The sequence below is a fragment of the Leucopleurus acutus genome (genome assembly GCF_964270905.1).
Source record: "Leucopleurus acutus genome assembly, chromosome: X".
Lineage (NCBI taxonomy): Eukaryota > Metazoa > Chordata > Mammalia > Artiodactyla > Delphinidae > Leucopleurus > Leucopleurus acutus.
Genome location: NC_139148.1, coordinates 91,954,375 through 91,981,440, shown reverse-complemented (window position 1 = coordinate 91,981,440; position 27,066 = coordinate 91,954,375). Strand labels below are relative to the sequence as shown.

The following is a 27,066-nucleotide window of genomic DNA, read 5'->3' as shown; positions in this document are numbered from 1 at the left end:
TTAACAGGGTGTCATTAGTCAATCCTTTCCATCAAGGCACATCTGCAGACAGCCCCTATTAAAATATGTCATTTGGGAGGGGGTCACTTTTGTACACATCTTTTTAGTCCCACAAGAAATTGTGCCAAGCACCCACATGTAGAAGGTATTCTGCTAGTCCCAAAGAGATTATAAAGGTGATTCAGATAGATTTTTCTGGACACACCTAATTTTTTCATAGCACGTACTTGTAGAATGACAACGATGATAATAAAATGAGAAAATGAATGTAGGCAATAGAAAACATACTAAGACATTTACATTGAATTTTTTGCTTGGCATACATTCCTGATGCTCTTTGTGCCTAGTACGTGCAAGGCACTTTATGAGGTGTTCTGGAAGTACAGCCAAAATGAAAATGTCCTGGTCTCTGCCTCTGAAGAAATTTGTGAACTAGTTTTATTTATATATTTATTTATTGTGAACTAGTTTTAAAGACTAATGAATTCTTAGGCATCAACTGCAAGCTTTGGAACTGGTTTTTTACTGTCATTGCAACACATTATTTTGTGACAAGGTGGGAGGAACTTGGCTGCCTACAAAATTCTTGTAGAGGCTAACCACCAGGAAAGCCTCAAGTTCTGCTAAAACTTGCATCGAATTTTACTTAAGCAGCACACCTGGTATACACCTCCTCATCTTCCTCATCTCAATGCCAAACCTGCCTCCATCTACCTGTTCAACTCTCTTCCTCTGCCAGCCTCTAATCTTCCAAGCTATAGCCACTTAGCCCCTACATGTAATTTATTCCCAGCCTAGACTGTGGGAGAAGTTGTGCTCTTAAGCAGGAAACAAACAATTATTCCTAGAAATGCATCTATTAGATAATACACAGATTATTTTTAATTTGTTAATTTTAAAAATACCCACCAATCAGAAACCAATCATCCACAAAGGAGATCCTGAGGTTCTGTTTCATCTTTGAGAGCCACTAATTTTCAATGATCATTTGTTGCCTCGCCCTTCCCTGGGGCTCCCAGTAGGAGCAGTAAGTGAGGCAAAATACCTCTGGCCCTGCTCACTAGACGAGAGTAAAGCATTAGCAAGCACTTCTTTGCCTTTCTAGGGCTTCTAAGGGTTTGAGTGGGGATTTAGTCATGAGCTTCGAGTGTCCTATAAAGCCCATCTGCTTGCTCCAGTCCACTTCTGGAATTCTACTAAGTCCCTCAGACTAGACTGTGCCTTAGTGCCCATCATGAAAAAAACAAATATGCCAGAGGGACAAATCATAAATAATCGTCATCACTGACCTCAGCTCACCAGTCTCCTGTAAATTTTTATATTTGGGCAGATATATTTTTCAACTGGCTGATCTAGTTTAGTGTTTTTTGACTCTGGCTTGTACCTGTTGATCTGAATATAATGTAGTAGAGTTAGGAACACAGACCTAGTGGCCAGGCAAATTTTGGTTTGACTCCTGACTTTGCAACTTAATAACTTTGTTCAGTAACTCAAATTTTGGATCCTTAATTTCTTCTTTTATGAGATGGGGGAGATGATGATAACAATGGTACCTACCTCAAAACACTTGTATGATAGTGTAAATTAAGCACTAGGCGCAATGTAAGCACTCAGTGAATGTTACCCAGTTTTTCTTTAATGATACCAGTTCTTAGAACACTGAGCTCACTGTCTCTAAAGTGACAAACATTTCATTCTCCATCTTTTTTTCTCACTCAATTTGTGTACCAAATAATTTTATTTAATTTTAATTCTTTTCTCAGAGTTAGGAAAAGCTGTCCTTCTCTGAGGACTCTCAGACGTGTCCTTTTTGATCATGGTGGTGTTTTTGTTTTGTTTCTCTTCAGAGTTAATGATTTATACAAAATGTTACTGGCAGTGCTTAGAATGTAATCAATCTTCTTTTCCCTCAGGGGAACCTGAATAATCCAACCTCCTTTTCCTAGTCATAAAGGAACTCTGCCTATAAATGACATACCTAAAATGAGCTTTATTATTTTTCCAGCACGAATTACACATAAACCACCTCCATATTATTATTTCTCCAATTGAAAAGACACATAATTTATGCCTTATTGTTCCCCTCTCCATGCTCTGCTAGAGGAGGAATACAAATTACTGAGTGTAGCTGAACAGAGAAAAATAAGAGTACTGGTTAAATAACTGCTTAATATTCTGACATTCTTTGATATTTTAGCATTATTTTACTCATAGCCTCTTTATAAGAGCCTGCCTTTAATGTAGCCCCAGCAACATAAAAGTTTAAGAGCTTCCACTTTTGCTTTGGCACCTCCAGAGAGCTACAGTGGCACATTAATTTCTAAATGCTATTTTGGCATCATCTACAAAACTACCTTAGACACAGATACACAAGTATGGTATAATGTTGAAAAGTCCTAAAACCAAGTTAGGGCTCATTGTTATTTTCAAGAGTTAGAAATGCCTAAATGCTATTTTCCAAAGTGTCTGTTTCAAGAAATGTGGAGAGGACCCGGCTAACTAATTTTTTGTGGTCAACTATTAGAGGATCAAGGAAAGAAAGAACTTTTGATCCTTCAACACCTTCACCGAATTTACTGAAAATCTGACAACAGTGTCATACACACACACACACACACACACGTATATAATATTCTATGTAGTATAAATAGATGGTATGTAGAGCTTAGAGGGGAAGATGGCGGAAGAGTAAGACGCGGAGATCACCTTCCTCCCCACAGATACACCAGAAATACATCTACACATAGAACAACTCCTACAGAACACCTACTGAACGCTGGCAGAAGATCTCAGACCTCCCAAAAGGCAAGAAAGTCCCCACGTACCTGCATAGGGCAAAAGAAAAAAGAATAAACAGAGACAAAAGAATAGGGATGGGACCTGCACCAGTGGGAGGGAGCTGTGAGGAGGAAAGGTTTCCACACACTAGGAAGACCCTTCTCGGGCGGAGACTGCGGGTGGCAGAGGGAGGAAGCTTCGGAGCCGCAGAGGAGAGCGCAGCCACAGGGGTGTGGAGGGCAAAGCAGAGAGATTCCCGCACAGAGGATCGGTGCTGACCGGCACTCACCAGCCCGAGAGGCTTGTCTGCTCCCTGCCGGGGTGGGCGGGGCTGGGAGCTGAGGCTCGGGCTTTGGTCGGAGCGCAGGGAGAGGACTGGGGTTGGCGGCGTGAACACAGCCTGCAGGGGGTTAGTGCACCGCGGCTAGCCGGGAGGGAGTCCAGGGAAAAGTCTGGACCTGCCGAAGAGGCAAGAGACTTTTTCTTCCCTCTTTATTTCCTGGTGCGCAAGGAGAGGGGATTAAGACGCTGCTTAAAGGAGCTCCAGAGACGGGCGTGAGCCGCGGCTAAAAGCGCAGACCCCAGAGACTGCATGAGACGCTAAGGCTGCTGCTGCCGCCACCAAGAAGCCTGTGTGCGAGCACATGTCACTATCCACAACCCCCTTCCAGGGAAACTGTGCAGCCCGCCACTGCCAGAGTCCCGGGATCCAGGGACAACTTCCCTGGGAACGCACGGCACGCCTCAGGCTGCTGCAACATCACGCCGGCCTCTGCCGCCGCAGGCCCGCCCCGCACTCCGTGCCCCTCCCTCCCCCCCGGCCTGAGTGAGCCAGAGCCCCCGAACCAGCGGCTCCTATAACTCCGTCCTGTCTGAGCGAAGAACAGACACCCTCCAGCGACCTACACGCAGAGGCGGGGCCAAATCCAAAGTTGAGCCCCTGGGAGCTGTGAGAACAAAGAAGAGAAAGGGAAATCTCTCCCAGCAGCCTCAGAAGCAGCAGATTAAAGCTCCACAATCAACTTGATGTACCCTGCATCTGTGGAATAAATGAATAGACAACAAATCATCCCAAATTGAGGAGGTGGATTTTGAGAGCAAGATTTATGATTTTTTCCCCTTTTTGTGAGTGTGTATGTGTATGTTTCTGTGTGAGATTTTGTCTGTATAGCTTTGCTTTCACCATTTGTCCTAGGGTTCTATCCGTCCATTTTTCTTTTTCTTTAAAAAAATTTTTTTTCTTAATAATTAATTTTTATTTTAACAACTTTATCTTACTTTCTTTTACTTTATTTTATCTTCTTTCTTTCTTTCCTTCCTTCCCTCCTTCATTTCTTCCTCTCTCTCTCCCTCCCTCCCTCCTTTCTTTCTTTCTTTCTTCCGTTCTTTCTTTCCTTCTTTCTTTCTACTATTTTCCCTTTTATTCTGAGCCGTGTGGATGAAAGGCTCTTGGTGCTACAGCCAGGAGTCAGTGCTGTGCCTCTGAGGTGGGAGAGCCAACTTCAGGACACTGGTCAACAAGAGACCTCCCAGCTCCACATAATATCAAACGGTGAAAATCTCCCAGAGATCTTCATCTCAACACAAGCACCCAGCTTCACTCAACGACCAGCAAGCTACAGTGCTGGACAACCTATACCAAGCAACTAGCAAGACAGGAACACAAACCCACCCATTAGCAGAGAGGCTGCCTAAATCATAATAACTCCACAGACACCCCAAAACACACCACCAGACATGGACCTCCCCATCAGAAAGACAAGATCCAGCCTCATCCTCCAGAACACAGGCACTAGTCTCCTCCGCCAGGAAGCCTACACAACGCACTGTACCAACTTTAGCCACTGGGTACAGACACCAAAACAACAGAAACTATGAACCTGCAGCCTGCAAAAAGGAGACCCCAAGCACAGTAAGATAAGCAAAATAAGAAGACAGAAAAACACAGAGCAGATGAAGGAGCAAGGTAAAAACCCACCAGACCTAACAAATGAAGAAGAAATAGGCAGTCTACCTGAAAAAGAATTCTGAATATTGATATAAAGATGATGCAAAATCTTGGAAATAGAATATACAAAATGCAAGAAACATTTAACAAGGACCTAGAAGAACTAAAGATGAAACAAACAACGATGAACAACACAATAAATGAAATTAGAAACACTCTAGAAGGGATCAATAGCAGAATAACTGAGGCAGAAGAACGGATAAGTGCCCTGGAAGATAAAATAGTGGAAATAACTACTGCAGAGCAGAATAAAGAAAAAAGAATGAAAAGAACTGAGGACAGTCTCAGAGACCTCTGGGCCAACATTAAATGCAACAATATTCGAATTATAGGGGTTCCAGAAGAAGAAGAGAAAAAGAAAGGGACTGAGAAAATATTTGAAGAGATTATAGTTGAAAACTTCCCTAATATGGAAAAGGAATAGTTAATGAAGACCAGGAAGCATAGAGAGTCCCATACAGGATAAGTCCAAGGAGAAATAGGTCAAGACACATATTAATCAAACTGTCAAAAATTAAATACAAGGAAAACATATTAAAAGCAGAAAGGGAAAAACAACAAATAACACACAAGGGAATGCCCATAAGGTTAACACCTGGTCTTTCAGCAGAAACTTTGCAAGCCAGAAGGCACTGGCAGGACATATTTAAAGTGATGAAGGAGAAAAACCTACAAACAAGATTACTCTACCCAGCAAGGATCTCATTCAGATTTGATGGAGAAATTAAAAGCTTTACAGACAAGCAAAAGCTGAGAGAGTTCAGCACCACCAAACCAGCTTTACAACAGATGCTAAAGGAACTTCTCCAGGCAAGAAACATAAGAGAAGGAAAAAACCTACAATAACAAACTCAAAACAATTAACAAAAAGGGAATAAGAACATAAATATCGATAATTACCTTAAATGTAAATGGACTAAATGCTCCCACCAAAAGACACAGATTGGCTGAATGGATACAAAAACAAGACCCATATATATGCTGTCTACAAGAGACCCACTTCAGACATAGAGACACATACAGACTGAAAGTAAGGGGATGGAAAAAGATATTCCATGCAAATGGAAACCAAAGGAATGCTGGAGTAGCAATTCTCATATCAGACAAAGTAGACTTTAAAATAAAGACTATTAGAAGAGACAAAGTAGGACACTACATAATGATCAAGGGATTGATCCAAGAAGAGGATATCACAATTGTAAATATTTATGCACCCAACATAGGAGCACCTCAATACATAAGGAAAATACTAACAGCCATAGAAGGGGACATCGACAGTAACACATTCTTAGTAGGGGACTTTAACACCCCAGTTTCACCAATGGACAGATCATCCAAAATGAAAATAAATAAGGAAACACAAGCTTTAAATGATACATTAAACAAGACGGACTTAATTGATATTTTAGGACACTCCATCCAAGCACAACAGAATACACATTTTCCTCAAGTGCTCATGGAACATTCTCCAGGATAGATCATATCTTGGGTCACAAATCAAGCCTTGGTAAATTTAAGAAAATTGAAATTGTATCAAGTATCTCTTCCGACCACAATGCTATGAGACTAGATATCAATTACAGGAAAAGATCTGTAAAAAATACAAACAAATGGAGGCTAAACAATACACTACTTCATAACGAAGTGATCACTGAAGAAATCAAAGAGGAAATCAAAAAATACCTAGAAACAAATGACAGTGGAGACACGACGACCCAAAACCTATGGGATGCAGCAAAAGCAGTTCTAAGAGGGAAGTTTATAGCAATACAATCCTTCCTTAAGAAACAGGAAACATCTCGAATAAACAACCTAACCTTGCAACTGAAGCAATTAGAGAAAGAAGAACAAAAAAACCCCAAAGTTACCAGAAGGAAAGAAATCATAAAGATCAGATCAGAAATAAATGAAAAAGAAATGAAGGAAATGATAGCAAATATGAATAAAACTCAAAGCTGATTCTTTGAGAAGATAAACAAAATTGATAAACTATTAGCCAGATTCATCAAGAAAAAAAGGTAGAAGACTCATATCCATATAATTAGAAATGAAAGAGGCGAATTAACAACTGGCACTGCAGAAATACAAAAGATCATGAGAGATTACTACAAGCAACACTATGACAGTAAAATGGACAACCTGGAAGAAATGGACAAATTCTTACAAATGCACAACCTGCCAAGAGTGAATCAGGAAGAAATAGAAAATATGAACAGACCAATCACAAGCACTAAAATTGAAACTGTGATTAAAAATCTTCCAACAAACTAAAGCCCAGGACCAGATGGCTTCACAGGTGAATTCTATCAAACATTTAGAGAAGAGCTAACACCTATCCTTCTCAAATTCTTCCAAAATATAACAGAGGGAGGAACACTTCCAAACTCATTCTATGAGGCCACCATCAACTTGATACGAAAACCAGACAAGGATGTCACAAACAAAGAAAACTACAGGCCAATATCACTGATGAACATAAATGCAAAAATCCTCAACAAAATACTAGCAAACAGAATCCAACAGCACATTAAAAGGATCATACACCACGATCAAGTGGGGTTTATTCCAGGAATGCAAGGATTCTTCAATATACGCAAATTAATCAACGTGATACACCATATTAACAAATTGAAGGAGAAAAACCATAGGATCATCTCAATAGATGCAGAGAAAGCTTTTGACAAAATTCAACACTGATTTATGATAAAAATCCTCCAGAAAGTAGGCATAGAGGGAACTTTCCTCAACATAATAAAGGCCATATATGACAAACCCACAGCCAACATCATTCTCAATGGTAAAAAACTGAAACCATTTCCACTAAGATCAGGAACAAGACAAGGTTGCCCACTCTCACCACTCTTATTCAATATAGTTTTGGAAGTTTTAGCCACAGCAATCAGAGAAGAAAAGGAAATAGAAGGAATCCAAATCAGAAAAGAAGAAGTAAAGCTGTCACTGTTTGCAGATGACATGATACTATACATAGAAAATCCTAAAGATGCTACCAGAAAACTACTAGAGATAATCAATGAATTTGGTAAAGTAGCAGGATACAAAATTAATGCACAGAAATCTCTGGCATTCCTATACACTAATGATGAAAAATCTGAAAGTGAAATCAAGAAAACACTCCCATTTACCACTGCAACAAAAAAGTAAAATATCTAGGAATAAACCTACCTAAGGACACAAAAGACCTGTATGCAGAAAATTATAAGACACTGATGAAAGGCATTAAAGATGATCCAAATAGATGGAGAGATATAACATGTTCTTGGATGGGAAGAATCAACATTGTGAAAATGACTCTACTACCCAAAGCAAACTACAGATTCAGTGCAATCCCTATCAAACTACCACTGGCGTTTTTCACAGAACTAGAATAAAAAATTTCACAATTTGTGTGGAAACACAAAAGACCCCGAATAGCCAAAGCAATCTTGAGAACGAAAAACGGAGCTGGAGGAATCAGGCTCCCTGATTTCAGACTATACTACAAAGCTACAGTAATCAAGACAGTATGGTACTGGCACAAAAACAGAAAGATAGATCAATGGAACAGGATAGAAAGCCCAGAGATAAACCCACGCACATATGGTCACCTTGTCTTTGATAAAGGAGGCAGGAATATACAGTGGAGGAATGATAGCTTCTTCAGTAAGTGGTGCTGGGAAAACTGGACAGGTACATGTAGAAGTATGAGATTAGATCACTCCCTAACACCATACATAAAAATAAGCTCAAAATGGATTAAATCCCTAAATGTAAGGCCAGAAACTCTCAAACTGTTAGAAGAAAACATAGGCAGGACACTATGACATAAATCACAGCAAGATCCTTTTTGAAACATCTCCTGGAGAATGGAAATAAAAACAAAATAAACAAATGGGATATTCAAAGCTTTTGCACACAAAGGAAACCATAAACAAGACCAAAAGACAACCCTCAGAATGGGAGAAAATATTTGCAAATGAAGCAACTGACAAAGGATTAATCTTTACAATTTATAAGCAGCTCATGCAGCTCAGTAACAAAATAACAAACAACCCAATTCAAAAATGGGCAGAAGACCTAAATAACATTTTTCCAAAGAAGATATACAGACGGCCAACAAACACATGATAGAATGCTCAACATCATCAATCATTAGAGAAATGCAAGTCAAAACTACAATGAGATATCACGTCACACCAGTCAGAATGGCCATTATCAAAAAATCTAGAAACAATAAATGCTGGAGAGGGTGTGGAAAAAAGGAAACACTTTTGTACTGCTGGTGGGAATGTGAATTGGTACAGCCACTATAGAGAACAGTATGGAGGTTCCTTAAAAAACTAAAAATAGAACTACCATATGACCCAGAAATCCCACTACTGGGCATATGCCCTGAGAAAACCATAATTCAAAAACAGTCATGTACCAACATGTTCTTTGCAGCTCTATTTACAATAGCCAGGAGATGGAAACAACCTAAGTGTCCCTCATCGGATGAATGGAGAAAGAAGATGTGGCACATATATACAATGGAATATTACTCAGCCATAAAAATAAATGAAATTGAGCTATTTGTAATGCGGTGGATGGACCTAGAGTCTGTCATACAGAGTGAAGTAAGTCAGAAAGAGAAAGACAAATACCGTATGCTAACACATATATATGGAATTTAAGAAAAAAATGTCATGAAGAACCTAGGGGTAAGACAGGAATAAAGACACAGACCTACTAGAGAACTGACTTGAGGAAATTGGGAGGGGGAAGGGTAAGCTGTGACAATGTGAGAGAGTGGCGTGGCCATATATACACTACCAAACATAAAATAGATAGCTAGTGGGAAGCAGCAGCATAGCACAGGGAGATCAGCTTGGTGCTTTGTGACCACCTAGAGGGGTGGGATAGGGAGGGTGAGAGGGAGGGAGACGCAAGAGGGAAGAGATATGGGAACATATGTATATGTATAACTGATTCACTTTGTTATAAAGCAGAAACAAACACACCATTGTAAAGCAATTATACTCCAATAAATATGTAATAAAAAATGAACAAAGTAGTGGTACCGACAACAACAAGGATGAATCTCAAATGCATCATGCTAAGTGAAAGAAGCTAGACTTAAAAGGATAAATATGTGTGCATCTAATTATAGGACATTCTGGAAAACGCAAAACTATGGGGATGGAAAACAGACCACTAGTTGCCAGTGGCTGGAGTTGAGGAAGGGTTGGCTACAGAGGGGCATCAGGAGGTATTTTGGGGGGTGATGGAACTGTTCCATATCTTGATTGTCAAAATAAACTGTATGCCCCCTCAAAAATATATATGGTATGTATATACATATATTTGCATTTTGTGTATATATGTATATACAAACATATGTACATTTATATGTATATTCCTATACATAAATGTACATATATAGTTTATATAAATATATTCATATATATGCAAAATAAAACAAAACTTGATTTTCAATATATTAGACAAAGAGCACATTAGTATTTTTAGCAATACTCCCAGCACTCTTTAAAATGGGCTTTTTCACATAAATTTTCCTAGGACTGATATATTTAAAACATCTTTAAGTGTAAAATTGAAGCATCAATTTTGTAATTTTGTATATCAATTTTTAAAAATTTATTTTAAAAAAAATTATTGGAGTAGAGTTGCTTTATAATATTGTGTTAGTTTCTACTGCACAGCACAGTTAGTCAGCTATACATATACATATATCCCCTCTTTTCTGTATTTCCTTCCCATTTAGGTCACCACAGAGCAGTGAGTAGAGTTCTCATTAATTATCAATTTTATGCATAGTATCAATAGTGTATATATGTCAATCCCAATCTCTTAATTGTATGCCAATTTTTAAGTAACTGCATTATTTCCCACACAGAGATTTATATTTTATTAAAAATCTATAATTGGGATGCTTTTATCTGATTGAACAAAGCCACCATGCTATAGTTTATTAGTCTTGGCTTTTGTTTAGAAATATGTATTTGTCTCCATTCATTTAAATTTGTCTTTTCTGCTCATAAAACCCATTTATAAAATCAACTGGATTAAGTATATGAAGATATGAAGACATGAGACCATGATTTTTGTATTACCCCAACACACCAAATATAGAATTTCAATTTCTCCCCATATATATCTGTGAACTTATTAAATAGATGTGTAGTTGTGAAAATTTTTTATTGTGGCCTCCAGAGAGCACAAATTCTACATACGACTTTTATTTTTACCTTTCATTTCTATCATGCTATTGCTTCTTCCTCCCTCAAGTTTTATCAGGAGGCAGAAGTAAATTTTGGTATAACACAAAAAGAAAAAGACAAGCCTACAACTCAGAGACTGGGTTATATTCCACAGTTGGAGAGATGTCATGGACATGATAGAAATATTCCATTTTCTCCAAGGCCGCTAAGCCTCAGCACTTTCCACTAATTTGGTCCCCTGAGTCTCAATTTATTTAGTGTATGTTGTTTCTTTCACCCCCATTGCAAATATTCAAACTCAGTTTTCTTGTTGAGGAAAAACTTGTTCCTGGAGGGTGAGTTAGAAGGTTCATTAGACTTTCCACATCCAAAAAAAAAAAAAAAAAAAGGACATCCCTATGTTCTCCCTCCTTTTGCCCAATCTCACCCTGGCACTCCCTTTCCTTTCTGTTACTCATCACTCCCTCCTTAATATAGAGCTACAGTCATAGGGAAAATAACTTCCTTCTTTAAGTCTACTAAAACTAAATCAATAAAAATGACCATCCCCCCCAAAAAAATGGTTTCTGGTAATTCTAACTAACACCTAGTACTTAATATATTGCTTGGGACACAGTGAACATTCGATAAATATTTTTTAATTGTATTATGGAAAATTAAACATTCAAAGCAATGTTTTTATTTAATGGATAAATTGATGTTTCCTATGCTAGAGAAGCCAGAGGATTACTTAAGAAAGACCAACCTCTACTTTTGAGGCATATAATCACAAGGGGGTGATGTCATAGGAAGAAGGAGGAACCAAGAGAGGGATCTGGTCTTATGGTACTGCACCAGGAAGGCACAACAGCCTCGTAAGCCTGTGGCCTCAGCTCAGCTTCAGCTTCAGTTCCTGCTTCTGAGGCTTGCAATGTATAATGAAATGCACAGTGTTATGCACTTTATGGGTGCTTAAGCAATATTTGTTGGCTGACTTAATTGAGCTATATTTGCAAAATGGCAAGGATGTGAGGAAACTTTCCTACCTAAAAAGAAAGCATTCACAGTGCTAGACATTTGTTAGGCAAATAAACAGTATAATTTCAGCCTAAAAGGAAAAATATTCAAACCCCTATCCAATAGGCCTAGTGGCTAGGCAATCCAAATGTCAGCACCATGTTTCTGAAACTTAATTTAAAATATCATAAATTGTATGTCATCAACTTTGAGGACGTTTCTTTCCTGCCTTTCTGTTCCCGTTCCCTGTCCTAACTGCAAATCCAGAAAACGTAACTAGTAAACCTAAATATCACCTGTCTGGTGAGATTTCCAAGTAAAAGCAATGTGTCAAGCAGTGATTTAAAAAAAATCAAACTTAACAGGGACGCATTGGACAGTGTTTTAAAAAGAAATTACCGTATTCAACAGTACACTTCCAGAGAGCAATAGATTCAGGAATTTGCTCATCATTGTAATGACACACCTTCTATATCTGACTTAATCTGCTGAGTGCCAAGGGGCAGATGACCCCTCTAATATATCTCAAGGACAGATGGTTACTTATGCCCAGGGTATGTTTTTAAGTTTTAGGACAATAATATATTTGGCCCAGTCCCTTCCTTCCACCAGCATTAACTGAGTTCCAACTAGGCATCAGGGACGTGTGAAAATTAAGCTCTAGATCCAACTGTAAAGTTTTACCCTATTTCAGGTGAATTTTTCCTTTGCTTGAAACAGTTGCCTTGAACCTTTTCCCACTTCTTTTTCTGCCTTCACCACCTGCAAATGGCAACGTGGGAATAGGTGATTAAAGTTAGAAGTACAGTCAAGACGTCATGAAGGGCAAGGCAAACTGGTTCACTCTGGCGATTCAGTTCATTGTCTTACCCCAATAGTATTCTGCTTAAGAAAATGCTGTTAGATAACAGTAACACAGTTTTACCTTTGCATTGGGCATCATAGTAGTTATTGAGATAAATATTAGGTCTTGCTATCAGGTAGTAAAGTGGACGAAAGAATGGAAAAACATGATGAGAGTCATTTTATTTGGTGAAATGAGGAACTACTTCACCTAATAGCCAATAATCAACTTCTATTTTGCAAGGTGGTGAAAGAACTATAAGCTAGTTATTATTATGCTGGTGACAGTAAGAATAAGAATAGTTTACATTCTTGAGTTCCAGGCACTGTGCTAGGTGTATTGTTGAAGAGCCAGAAGAACGCTGGAGATTATCTAACGAAACACATTTATTTTATACTTGAGGAAACAGGCCCAGAAAAGTCAATTTATAAGTATTGTGTCAGTTAATGGGAGAGTCAGGTTGCCACTCACTGAGCCAACCTAAGGTGCTTTGGTCTCTTTCTTAATATTTCATAAAATAACTGTGGTCCCTCCGTGTATATTGCTCTTCAGGAAATTGTTTATTTTTTAAATAGTAACATTAAAAACAAGTTTCAAACTATTTTCTTTTTGTTAATTTGGTCTCACATGGGCAAATTCTAATTCAAATGACAATTCTTAAGCTATGAGACTAGCATCTAAAAGTGAAGAGGAAACTACGTTTTATAACTCTACTAGAGGAAAAAAAGAAAGAGCAGTACTTTCTCCTAAAAAGAGAGAGAAAAATAAAACCCACAATTTTAAGTGAGGTTTGTACTGGCAGGAGGTGGGAGAGGGTAGAAAGACAGGCATTTAATTAGAAGAAAAAGAAGGAAAGGAAAAGGGTTTCAATGTGGAATGTGCAACTCAGCCTTCATTTCAACGTGCACAGACCTCAGTAGATAGCTGGAAACCTGCCAGAGAACGAGGCCTTGGACACAAGCTGGAAGACATTGGAGAGACTTTAACCAAAACAAACACCAGCAGGGGATGTGGTTGGCAGAGCTGAAAAAGCAAAGGACTCTATGAGTCACTCTGACATTAATTTTGAATGGTATCATGCTTCCATTTTGTTATACAGGGTATCTATACAGAATTGTATATGTATGTGTATATATATATATATATATATATATATATATATATATATAAAATATACATACACACATTCATATATATTATTTAGGTAAAGAACATGTAACATTACAGTCATTAGAAATATACAATTAAAAAATATAGAGTAGAAAAGTACATCCAGTATCTCACTATTCTAACCATTTAATTAACCATTTTTCATGTGCAAGTTTTAACAGAACTGTAAGAGTATACAAATAATATGCAATACTTTACTAAATATCATAAACATAGTTCTATGCTGCTAGATACCTTCATAAACATTGCTTTTCAGAGAAATAATATATTAACTGAGATAATTTACTTCATTTAATTTTTTACTATTTAGTGTTTTGCTGAATTTGTCTTCCTACAAGTAATAGGAACAGTGATAATGATATCAGTAGCTATCTTTTAAGGATAGCTACCATGTGCCAAGTGCTTTATATGCATTGTTTTTAAATTTTATAAAATCTTGCAAGGTAGGTATTATTAGCTCCATTTTATAAATAAGGAAATTTATACTCAGAAGTTAAGTGACTTGCTCAAGGTCATAGCTAATTAATGGCCAAGTAAGCACTGAATTAAGTCTGTCTTGTTCCAAAGCAGGTCCACTTTTCACCACAAAATGCCACCTTTCTGCTAAAATGAATATATGCTTTTTCTATATTTTTGTATTTATCATAGATTTCCAGAGGCGGAATTATTGGTATAAAGAGTATGAACATTTTAAAAGCATTTACTACATACTCAAGGTTGTTTTCCATGAAGGAGGTATTTATATAAAGTGCCACTATCCCAAAAATTTTTACAGAAGGAAATAAATTTGAGGGAGAAAAAAGAGGTTACATCAATGAGTGACAAAGGAAAATCTGTCTAATGTAAATAAAGCATCTGTAATCATTCACCTTCTGTAACATAGAGGTTTCTAGTTTGAAGATCTGATGGTAGGAAGTGTTCTCTATCTCTGGATGTGAATAGGTACATATAAAAGTCTTAGGAATTATAAATGTGTACAGGACATAGCATATAGTAGATGCTTCATGAAGGTTCAATTTGACATGGACTTCTGGCTCCTGATGAAGATGTGGAAAGCTGAAAGGAGTGCCACCTCCACCCTAACAACAATCAAAACATGAATAACCTACGAAATCATTACTTTTCTTGAACCCAGAGAGAAGTCTCAAGGCAACCAGCCAGCCTGAAGTCTGAAAAAAGACAAGCACTTGCAGGGAGAGATGGGACATGAGCACTGGCTCACCCGTGGCTACAGAGGGAAGACAGGATCACATAGAAGCTGGTATAAAGAATTCTGCTGAACATGGATGGACCTGGAGATTATCATACTAAGTGAAGTAAGTCAGACAGAGAAAGACAAATATCACATGATATCACTTATATGCAGAATCTAAAAAAATGATACAAATGCACTTATTTACAAAACAGAAACAGACTCACAGACATAGACAATGAACTTATGGTTACCAGTGGGGGAAGCGTGGAGGGGAGGGACAGACTGGGAGTTTGGGATTGACATGTACACACTGCTATATTTAAAATAGATAACCAACAAGGACCTACTGTATAGCACAGGGAACACTGTTCAATATTCTGAAGTGACCTAAATGGGAAAATAATTTTAAAAAGAATAGCTATGTGTATATGTATAACTGAATCACTTTGCTGTACACCTGAAACTAACACAACATTGTTGATCAACTGTTTCAATAAAAAATAAAAATTAAAAAAAAGAATTCTGCTGAATTTTTAATGAACTGCTAAAGGCCAAGTATGGGCTAGCATAAGAGTACAGTACGCTCATGAGCCACAGATACAAGAGGAATACATGCACAGTCATAAGCTTTTCTCCACAGATTTCTGGTACTGACCTGATGGAGAGAAGAAGCCCTTGAAGTAGGAAAAGCGTGAAACCATGTGCAATTTCTCTCCCCGCCCCCCATGGAATAAAAGCCCTAAGCCTTAGGGGAAGGGCACATCAAACCCTATTCCCCGCAGGGTGCAGAGGAAGACCTGATATAGCTGCGGGAAATGTAAAAAAAAAAATAATTCACTCCTCTATTTCTGGGGGGTAGCGCAGGAATTAGTCCTGGGTCCAAAACATTTAGGATGTCTTACCACTAATAGAGGGGCAGGGTAAATAAGAAAGTCTCACTCTCATGACCTAGAAGCACAGTATCTGCCTAAGACTGGGGTTGAATCAGGAAAACAGAGAACTCCCTGCCCCACACCATCAGGCTAACAAGCACTTAAAGAAGCGATAGCAGTATACCACTAGGGGAGGCAGGAGAGCATTGAGCGAGAATCTGAAGCACAGAAGCACGAGGAAGAAGCTCAGAGAAACCCGAGGACGGTAAATACCCCACCAAACACACACACACACAAAATAAAAACAAAACCCCTAGACATTTCATATTTAAACTGCTGAAAAACAAAGATTAGGAGAAAAATCTTAAAGGCAGCCAGAAGATAGAAGGAGGAACGAAAATGACAACGGACTTCAGAAACTATGCAAGCCAGAAGACAATAGAGTGTTATCTTTAAAGTGCTGAAAGAAACTACAGTAACTGTCAACCCCAAATTCTATATCCAGTGTAAATATCTTTTAAAAATGAAGAAGTAAGGACTTCTCACACTAAAGCAGAGACTTCATTACCAGAAGCCCTGCACTAAAAGAAATGTTAGAGGAAGTTCTTCAGGCTTAAAGAGTATCGTACCCAGATAGAAACTTGGATTTACCCAACGAAATGAAGATTCCAGAAATAGCTCAAATGAGTATAAATATAAATTTTTCTTCTTTTTAAATTGCTCTAAAAGATAACTGACTAAAGAAAAAGTAGTAGTATTGAGTAGAGGGAAAATAGTAGTAGTAGTGTAGGTTCATATCATACCTAAGAGCAAAATGTATAACAACCATAAGCATAGTACACAAACTAGGACACCACACAGTGAAGTGGTAGAATACTACTTGAAGGTATACTGTGTAATTTAAGATGTATATTGAAAAGTCTTGATTGTGGTGGTAGTTACATGTCTGGACATGTTTGTCCAAACTCATAAAATTCTACACTTAAAAGGATGAATTTACCAAGTGTAAACTATACCTAAATAAGCCCTACTTTATTTATTTTTTTAAAGATTTTTTTGATGTGGACCATTTTAAAAGTCTTTATTGAATTTGTTACAATATTGCTTGTGTTTTCTGTTTTGGTTTTTTTTGGCCACAAGGCATGTGGGATCTTAGCTCCCCAACCAGGGATCGAACCCACACCCCCTGAATTGGAAGGCGAAGTCCTAACCACTGGACTGCCAGGGAAGTCCCCTAAGCCCTAGTTTTTTAAAAAAGAGAATTATCATGCACAACTCACCTTTTTACCCTCTTGACTTTTCTTCTTATGGCATCACAATTCTGATGACTGCTGATGAGAAACCATCTTTTTGTGTTATCTAGCCTTACCTTTGCTTTTTGCCTTATATAACTGAGGTTTTTACTCCTAATATCTGATGGTGGAGAGAGCTCTATACCTTCAAATCAAGCCAAGTATACACACGCGCGCGCACACACACACACACACACACACACACACACACACACACACACTTAACTACACACCCCTCAGGAATTAAAATGTGCGTGGAGCCATGGAAATTATAAATGTGCCATAAAGAAGAGAAACTTCTATGTATAAGGTGTAGGTATCTATGCACAAAGTGGCAAAATTTGCTTAGATCACACAAATGTTAACTAATCATTCAGTCTAGAATGCAATTGAAGTAACAGAAACAATATATTTGTGTCTGTATCACATTTCCGTCTATAGCTTATTGTTTCTGTTAATAGGTCAGGTCAAAATGGCTTGAAAAAACTTTTGTCATGAATATTGATACTCTCTCTGTTCCTTATACTCACCAAGGTTCTTTCTGCTTTTAGGATCCTTCCACAATGCTATTTCTCCTACTCAAAGTCTGTGCTTTAGGCACATTTGCGCAACTTTTAAAGATCTCCCCACCCTACCTGGGTAGATGAATTTAAAAAATAAGCTACTTCTGGGCAGATGCAGCCCTAAGGTTACAAGGCTTGGCAGGCAGAGGGCACCTTTGTCTGAACTAGAAAGAGGCCCCTTCCACTGGACCCATTTCAAGACACGTCTACACAACCCATACATAGAGGACCGGTGGTCAGTCGACAGTAAGGATCAGCCTAGGGACAGTGATCTGGTTTTTGAGGGACATTCCTGGGGAAGAGGAACCCCGCATTTGTACATAACATTATACAAGGTTGAGAAAATGTCTATTCACCATATTAGAGAGTGAGGGAAGGGCACCTGATCAAGGTGATAGGGCCATTAAAGCACCCCCCATCTCCAATCCAGCCCTTACCACTGCCCCTGCTCTACCTAGAATGAATCAACATCATCCTCTACAACCATACCTTTGCTTGGTTATCTCATATTTGTCCTCCTGATGTCATTTTAACAGTGATTCCCCCAGGGAGCCTGACTTTCAATCTAAATTAAGCCCCCCGTTCTTTACTTTTATATCACTATGAATTTTCTTACAGAAATATATTACAATTGCAATTATATAGTTATTCCTGTGCTTACTTATATATTTGCCTCCTCCAAGCCCCCACGCACCCACACACAAATACACACATTTAATCACTTACATATTTCTAGACCATAAACCCTGGAAGAGTAGGGACTATCTGTTTTGTTCACCACTTAAGACTATCACAGTGCCTGGCATATATTTTATGCTTAATAAATATCATTAAACAAATGCAGAGATTTTCTTGTTAGATTATTTGGGAAGCTATCACATATGTGTGCACATTCATGTACATAGTATGATATAGAATGCTATGGAAACTTTTTGTAACATTCAGCTTAAAAGTTGAATGTCAGTAATTAGAATGGTATGGACATATAATATCAAACAAGTGATATTTTTATTTGGGTACATATTATTTGAATTAGTTCTCTTTTCCTTTAGTGATTTTATTAATTTTCTGCTAATAATGTTTAGATCTTATGTTTTGTTGGTTGGTTCACTATAGCTTTCCAATCCATTTTTTCGTAATAATTCTCACAGTTGTCACTGAGCTATCTTAATTTGATCGTTCTCTCAAAGTGAAATATGTTTTGGCATTATTTGATTTGCAGTGTAGGGTTTCGACTTAACAATCATTTTTGTTATTAGAAAATGCAGAATGAATACCTAATGTAACTCCACTTACCAAATAGATTCTGCCATAAGTACCAAGGCCAATGGTTTTATCCAGTGAGAATATTCCAGTGGGATCCTGCAAAAATGTAGGATAAAACTTTTCAATTTTCTTGGAAAAACAGCCAAGCATTAAATTATCTAGAGTGGAATTTCTAATCTGTCTTGTTCCTTTAGAATTTCCATGGGAAGAACCTAAGTATTATTTACCAAAAGCATAGCGTTGTCACAATCTCCCTGGACTGAGTGTAGTCATTTATAAAAAAAGAAGCAATGGTGTGAACATTAACTGTATAATTATCATAAAACTGTAAAATGCATACAATTATGTCTAGTTGAGGCATATTCATAAGTTAATTAGAAAGGCTATTAAAAGTAGAACTAAATTAATTTACTTGCAATTGAAATACTCTTTTGATATCCATCTTTTGAGTGCTAACCAGACAGGCAGAAAGTTTACCATATGGCAATGGTAATATTGAGTAGATATGTAATGATGAGTAGGTACTGGCTACAAAGTCTAGATTGTTTATATAATAGTAATTCTTAAGAAAGAATATTGCCTCTAAATATAAATAACAAAATAACATCATGGTATTAAAAGAGCATCATTTTTTTTTAAAAAACTAGACAATATAACATGTTTATCAGCAGATTCTTAAGGCTTCCATATTTATCCTTAAACATTGTTTCCTTACCTTAAAATATGGATATTCATTTCTTGTTCACCACAAAACATGGTTTCTTGAATTTTATCACTATTTAAACTCTTACTCTAGCAGCTTATTTTGCTATATTAGCAAAAGAGATATGAAGTATGAGTAGATGCCAATTTATGCACAAAGTAATAGGAGCACTGGCAAATTCTTGGAAATTCACATGCCTTATAGAAAGCACATTTTATATATACAAACTTTGTATAACTTTGTTTAAAAATATTTTTATCACTGTGACAAATGTGAGCTAAACAGAAAAACTATTGAGCAAATGCAATGTATACGACAAATTATAGATTCCTTTAAACTGGTGTGATATTTGTTTAATCTAGCAAAAGTGTCATAGGAAAATGACACAGCTCTGGGATTACTTCAGTCAATAAGTATTCAACTGGACAGAGTCAGGAGACTAAAGTTGTAGCCCCAGTTCTGCCATTAATTAACTATATGACTTTGTGTAAGTTATTTACTCTCTCTGGGACTCAGTTTTCACATATATAAAATAAAGGTGCTGTGTTAAGTGATTTCCTAGCTCTAAAATTCTTTAGAAAAAAATCAGATTCTGACATTCTAAAATCCAGATGTTTCCAATGCATTGATATGACAATTGTTAGCAGTCTACTTTCTTAAAATTAGCATTAAACTCAATGTCACAATATGCACAGTATTACTGTAGGAAAATATTTCAGGGAACATACTCCCAATGAAAATACAAATTTTTTTTTAATGATAATTTTGAGGATTCAAGAAAACTAAAAATAGATTGTTATAGTGGACTTTGATAATAGGCATATCATTGCTGTTATAATTCATTGAAAAATTTATGGGAAAAAGCCAACAAAGAAGTTCCTAAGGTTTGGCTTGAAGAGTTTATCAATTTAGCATATTTCTTTAAAGGAGATCTTTGAGGAACTTATATGAGACATTATTAATTCTGGAGAAACAGTCTCTGGTCATCTGTCAAAAGAATCAAATATGTTAGCTGATTCCTATCGGTAAACCATTCTTTGTTACAGTTGAGGCTGCATTTTAGCTAAAAACAAACAAACAAACAAACAAAACCCCGATATCATATATCAGAGAATTACTGTATTATCTGAACAAGTTTATTTCCGAATCTTTGAGCACGGTCTTTAATTTCTGTAATCCTTTTTCTAGCCCTCAATAATGTAAGTACTTTACTCATATTTGAACCCAGGTATCTACCTACTCAAAAAAGACACCAAGGAAATGAACGGGACAACAAAATGCCGGTGGAATTCTTGAAGGCCTTATTTTATCTATACTCATGTTGTTTGGAAAATTTTTCCTGCTCACAAATGACCAGAACATCTTAATTCTCCTCATGCTCACATTTAATAAAAAAAAGGTTTTTAAAAACTTTTTTTCTGTTCTTAAAGGCAGCTCATTTTAGTATTCATCTAAGACTGTTTTTTTCATTAGTTTTATGCAATATTTTTTGTTTCCATCTCCACACTAATCTCTTTCAAGACTAAATGACTGTCAAACTCGGCAAAAAGAAGAAGGGAACTATGCTAATTACTAGAGTAATATTACTCAATTTCTTGTATCAGATTTTCCACTGAATTATAGTCAGAGAAAGCTTATTCTGGGCTCCCAAAGAAGGAAGTATTGAGAAGTCAACTTTTTTTGGTCACTGTGAAATTTAAAGTCCTCACCAAGGGGGTCTCTATGATTACTTGGTCTTCTCCTCTGCCCTGCTACTCGGAGATAAGAAAACCAGAAGAGGAAAGATCTTTATATTTATGACTGCTATATCAATTTAGAGAATACTTGGTGGTTCAGTATGTTCCGGTGTTCCATTTGGTTAAAAGAATGGTCACTTAACAAGAAAACTTAATTTGTGAAAGTTTTTTTCAAAAGATATTACTAAAAGTCTAAGTTTTAAAACATTTTTGAACCATAAAATGTTGGGCAAATACTCCATACTTCGTTATGTTTTTCTATGTATCTAAATTAACTCTTGCAATTTAAAAGTCCTAGTCTGCCCCCTGAAATCCTGAAATTGGGGAGTTGTTTCTGTCTTCTGAATTCAAGAAGAGGGGGGAAAATGGGAACATTGAGGGGTAATTTTATTAAAGGCAGGGGGTTGGGGGTAACAGGAAGAAAAAGAACCACTAGAAGGCAGTGTTTGCTGGTCATGGAAGAGACGCAAAAGCAAAGGCTGATCTACAGGACCAAATACAGCAGAAATTAAGAACAAAGTGGAAATGATAAATGGTCATCATAGGTAGCAATAAATTTCAGATTTAGGACAGTAAAAGAGAATCATAGAACACATTCCAGTAGTTAGACAGCTAAAGGAAGAAAAGAGATTGCACAGTACCTAGAAAGAGCAGAGGCTATTGTTCTTTTGTTTTAAATATTAGAAAATGTGATTTTATGAAAATAGTTTATGGAGAGAGAACCTGAAAGTGGCAGATAAAACAAAATAAGTGTCAGAGTAAGTTTCAGAGATATTTGGAGGAATGGGCTTCACAATTCAAGTGGAAAATTTAAAAAGGACAATCTCTTCCTTTAGACTAGTGTTTCTCAAACTGTGAACTGCATAGACTCTCCTTACATGAGACTCATCTGGAGAATCTTGTTTAAAATACAGATTCCTTGTCCCAACCATGGAATTATGAAACTAGAATTTCTGTGGATGGGTCTCAAGATCCAAGATCATTCTTGGGCACTGTTCTGGTGCACTAACATAAAACCCACTGCTCTAGATATTGAGGGGAAAAAGACTGAGAAAACTGATTGAAGTACAATGTCATTTTGAGGTGATGCTCTGGGATACCTAATGGAGGATATGTTGAATATTTCAATCTTTGTGGACTAGAAGGTAAAACTGATTCAAAATAGGGGGCTAAGGGACTTGAGAAAGTGAAAGTTTCTCATGACTGAGTGTGGAAAGCAGGCTTGGTCTGGGTGAAGGAAGACTGGGAGAGCTGGCAGTTATATTTAAATATAAACTTAATGTAATTCAAATATAGTTTTTTGGATCATGTACTATTTCAGATCACCTCTGCCACCACTGTCCTCCAGGCCTGTCTAATCCTGACCCCAATATAGATTAGGACTACACACGGCAGTGTCAAATACCAAGGCCAGAGTTGTGAGGAATGTCATTACCATACTGGGCACAGAAGGCAAAGGGGACTATCATAGTGAAAGACATGCCAGATTTGGAGATGAAGAAATAGTTTCCAGTCCCAAGGATTGAGTGACATATGCATAGTAGGGAAAAAAACTTACATATATATATATATATATATCTCCCCAGGTATTGCCGCTGGCAGACAATGTGAAACACACACAGATTATATATATATATTATATATATATATATATGTGTATATATATATATACACATACATACATATGTATATATATATATATACATATATATATGGTTTTGCCATTCTCTTTTTCAAAAAGGAAGCACAAACCACAAATCTCTGTACTTTCTTTTCTGTTTTGTCACCTATAGGAAATGTTTATTCAATAGTAAGTCAGGAAAAATGCAAAAATGACAGTAACCCACTAATTAACAAAGAAAATGTAGCTTACCCACCTGGCAGTCTCTGGTTATTATGTTTACTCTTTTATTTTACGTCTTTAACTTTAGGGAATTATGCAAAAAAGAAAGTACATTTCTCTCTCCCCTCTCCCTGCTTCCCCAGCTTTCACTATTGTTTAATATTTTAGGTCTTAAAAGATATCTATCTAATAACAAAAATGCCAAATAACCTTCTACTACTTTCTTTAAATCACAATTTGCACAGCCAGCTTGGTCTCTTTCAAAGGTCCTTGTCTTGTGGTCATTTAGCTGGCCAGCCCTAGAACGGACATAATATATCAATCTTAAACTAGACCCATATTTAATCATTCTATACTCTTCAAGATTCTTTTCTTGCTCAGTGTGAAACTCCAAAGTCTGAATCCCCCCTCATTATCTGGCTGTTGCCAAGTTGGTATACTTGGTGTTGACAGATGCCAACTTTCTGACCTCATATGTATCCTATTGAGGATAATTATCACAAGGGATCTCACCATATGCAGGTTTCTTTGCTTGCTTTATCATCTCTACTTTGCATCAAAATGCAAACTTCCAAACAGATAACTTAGATATCTCTTGACCTTTTCATTTACTCTTATTTCTTCAGCAACTTAGGAAATAAGTCAAATGCAAAGAAATCCAAAATCACTAATCTATACCTCAGTGACCAAAACAACAGTGAATGTTTTGCATCTCTAAAAATTTGATGTAAAAAAAGAATTCTAAATGGGGGTGCTCTTCCTCTGCTTGATTTCTCAGGGTTTAGACCCTGATGGATGTTCAGGAAGAGGGGAAACTTATGCATAATTTGCTCACATGGTGAAGATCTCCATGATATAAAATAGCTCCTATGTAATAGAAATTTAGAAATTGTTAGAAGTTGAGGACCTTACGAGACTTTCATGAAGTCTGTAAAATAAGGCCAAACATCAATGCCCTGAAATTTTGTCTTCTCCCTATCCCTATATTAAAAACTAACCTCATCTTTCTCCCCTCCACACCCCCACCAACCCCCAGAAAACTATTTAAGTGAGCTGCAATGTAAAGATTGTAGCCTTTCCCCTTATCTTCTTGGCTCTCACCAAGTTCTCATGTCCAGGGCCATGACCGGGTCAGTTAGTCTGGGCCATTTCCCCCCATTTTTTTTTTGCAGCAATCAAACCTTTTCTCCTTGTTTTTGGAATTCCGTGCTCTATCATTTCTACGAGGTCTTTCCCATTCCTCCCTTCAGTCAATTTAAAAAAGAGTTTATTTCAGTTTGCCTATGTGTGGTTTCCATATTTGCCCTAGTTTTTTTTTTTTTCTCTTTCCCCCACCGTACACAGAGAATGTTGGAGGAGGGTAACATTTCATTCATTGGTTTTACACTTGGGAGCAAATCTAGTCAGAATGTGAAAGTGCTGTTCAGAAAGGAAACCACCAATTGAGGCCTCCATATTCCAGAAATCTCATGTATACACTGAGTGGAAAAATATTTAACTTTTAAAAATTCTGTGACTTTATTTTATGAAGCTGCATCAATAACCACAATGCTGATTATCTGTAATTCAACACGTTTACATTGAGGCTCCTTTTAAAAAAAGGCTGAGAACAATTTGCTAAAATGTTACCCATGTGCATCACCTCCTCCTCCACATTGTTTTAGTGTGAAATTATATAGGTGAGCCTTGGGGAATGCCCCATTTTTGAGGGGGACAGGTGTCTGCCATCATCAGGAAAACAATATTTAAATGTAAATATGTATAAAATTAAGGCACTGCTACTTTGAATAGCCCCATAACCTCAAGGTTAATATTTAGCTTTCCCCAAAGCAAGCAGGCCACTGCCCTGTACTACAGTTGCCTGGTGATCATTCCAGCACGGTGCATGCTTATTCCCTTTAGAGAGTCCAGGGGCCCTTTGCATTCAAGAGAGGGTGCGAGTGAAATGCCAATCTAAAACGGGAACTTGAAAAACGGATTTGGGTGGGATCCAATATCTGCCAGAAACCAGATGCCAATGAAATAAACGGTGCTGCTAAAATAATAAGTCTACTAATAACGACGGCGATAATAGCTCACCAATCAATTACAACTCTGGAGGAAAGCTGGGCATTTGGGAAAAGGAGAATCCGCAAACGAAAACCACGAGAAAAAGCTAAATCTGGTTAGCAAGTGAGCGCAATACATTTTATTTTTTAAATTGGGGTGTGCAGAATTCACTTCTTCCCCAAGCAGCGTCGAGTTCTTTAGCTCCAGCAATACTAAATCAGGACCAGTGCCCTGGCAGAGTAAGAAGGTTTTAGAAAGTGCTATTAGAAAGTGAGACTTCAACGCTTGAATTTTCTGGCCCGCTGGCACCTAGAAGGAAAGGTCACGCTGAGAGTGGGCATCTCTTCTGGCAAAAGAAGAAGCAAACGACGGGGCGGCAGGGTGACAGAGAGGCGTGCTTTCAGGAAGCCATGCGTCGTCGCGCTCTTTGGCCTCTCCTTGGGCCCCGCTAGGACAAGTACCCGAGCGCCGCTAGACCAAACGGGCCACATTTAGAACAGGTCCCGCTGTTTGTGGCCCGCACCAACCTACTGCCACCTCTTCCCACCATCCCTCTTCCCCCGGCCCTTTGCCTTTCCGTGAGTTTGGAGCAACCCGGGTACCCAGGGGGCGCCTTTCCCGCAAGCCCACTCCCGGGGCCCCCTCCTGCAGTCGCGGTCTTATCGAAGTCCTGGCCTAGCCAGGCTTTCGGACGTCTGTCCCCTCCATCGATGCTCAGAACTCGCAGAAGAGAGCACTTCGGGGGTGACGGGCGTCCTCTACTCACCGGCAAGTGGCCCAGATCCGTGACCTCCTTGTCCCTCCAACCCCCAGGTCCCGCCATGACTTCGAGCGGAACCGGAGCGGGTGACTGAGTTAGGCACGCTCGGGGAGTCTGAGGTGGAAGCGGACAGAAGTCGAAGGAGGAGAAGAGAAAGGGAAAGGGCCGGGGAAGGCAACGGGGACCAGGGTTTGCGGCGTGGGAGAAAGAGGAGGGGAATGTGGAGGGAAAAGAGCGAGGAGTGGAGGGAAGCCGGAGTTTGAGAGGCGGGAAAACGAGTCTGGCTAAGGCGAGAGAAGAGTCTGAGCGTCCGTCCCGGAGACCAAGGAGTGAGAAGGGTGCTCCGAGGGCGAGAGCGCAGCGTCTGTCCCGGCAGGGTGCGCCTCTTTCAGGGTGGGGAGGGGGGCGGTGCAAGGAGGGGGCCCGGGAGCAGCTCGAAGGGGATTGGTGCAGCGTCACGTCGCCAGGTGGGCAGCCCCGCGGCGGGGAGGCGGGCGAGGGGGCCACTGGCCGAGAGAGGTGCTGAAGGACTATAACGGTTTGCGAGCCGGCCCCCGGCGCCCGCCCCCTCCCACGTCCACCGCTGAGCCCGCCGCCCCCGCCCCCGCTGGCGAGTGTTCCACAGGAAACTTTTTCGAGGCAGCTGCCAGCCCCGGAAAACCGGTCCCGCTCCGCGCCGCTCCCAGTCTGGGCCCCACAGCTCTGTAGTCCAAACAGCCCGCGCCCTCACCTCTCCACGAAACACTTGTGACTTTTCTAGTTGTCTATTTTCT

At 38.5% G+C, this 27,066-nt stretch overlaps 1 protein-coding gene across 3 annotated transcripts in view; it reads right to left on the bottom strand.

Annotated features, from left to right (window-relative positions):
• NRK (Nik related kinase) overlaps nt 1-26,356 on the bottom strand; it is a gene marked incomplete at both ends in the record, with an annotated part of 170,582 nt that extends 144,226 nt beyond the window's left edge. For all 3 annotated transcript variants that reach the window (XM_082865010.1, XM_082865011.1, XM_082865012.1), the window contains 2 exons: nt 19,233-19,298; nt 26,300-26,356. In XM_082865010.1, the coding sequence (XP_082721136.1) occupies nt 19,233-19,298; nt 26,300-26,356 (123 nt within the window). The remainder of the gene's footprint in view (nt 1-19,232; nt 19,299-26,299) is intronic.
• Nucleotides 26,357-27,066: the final 710 nt, after the last annotated feature.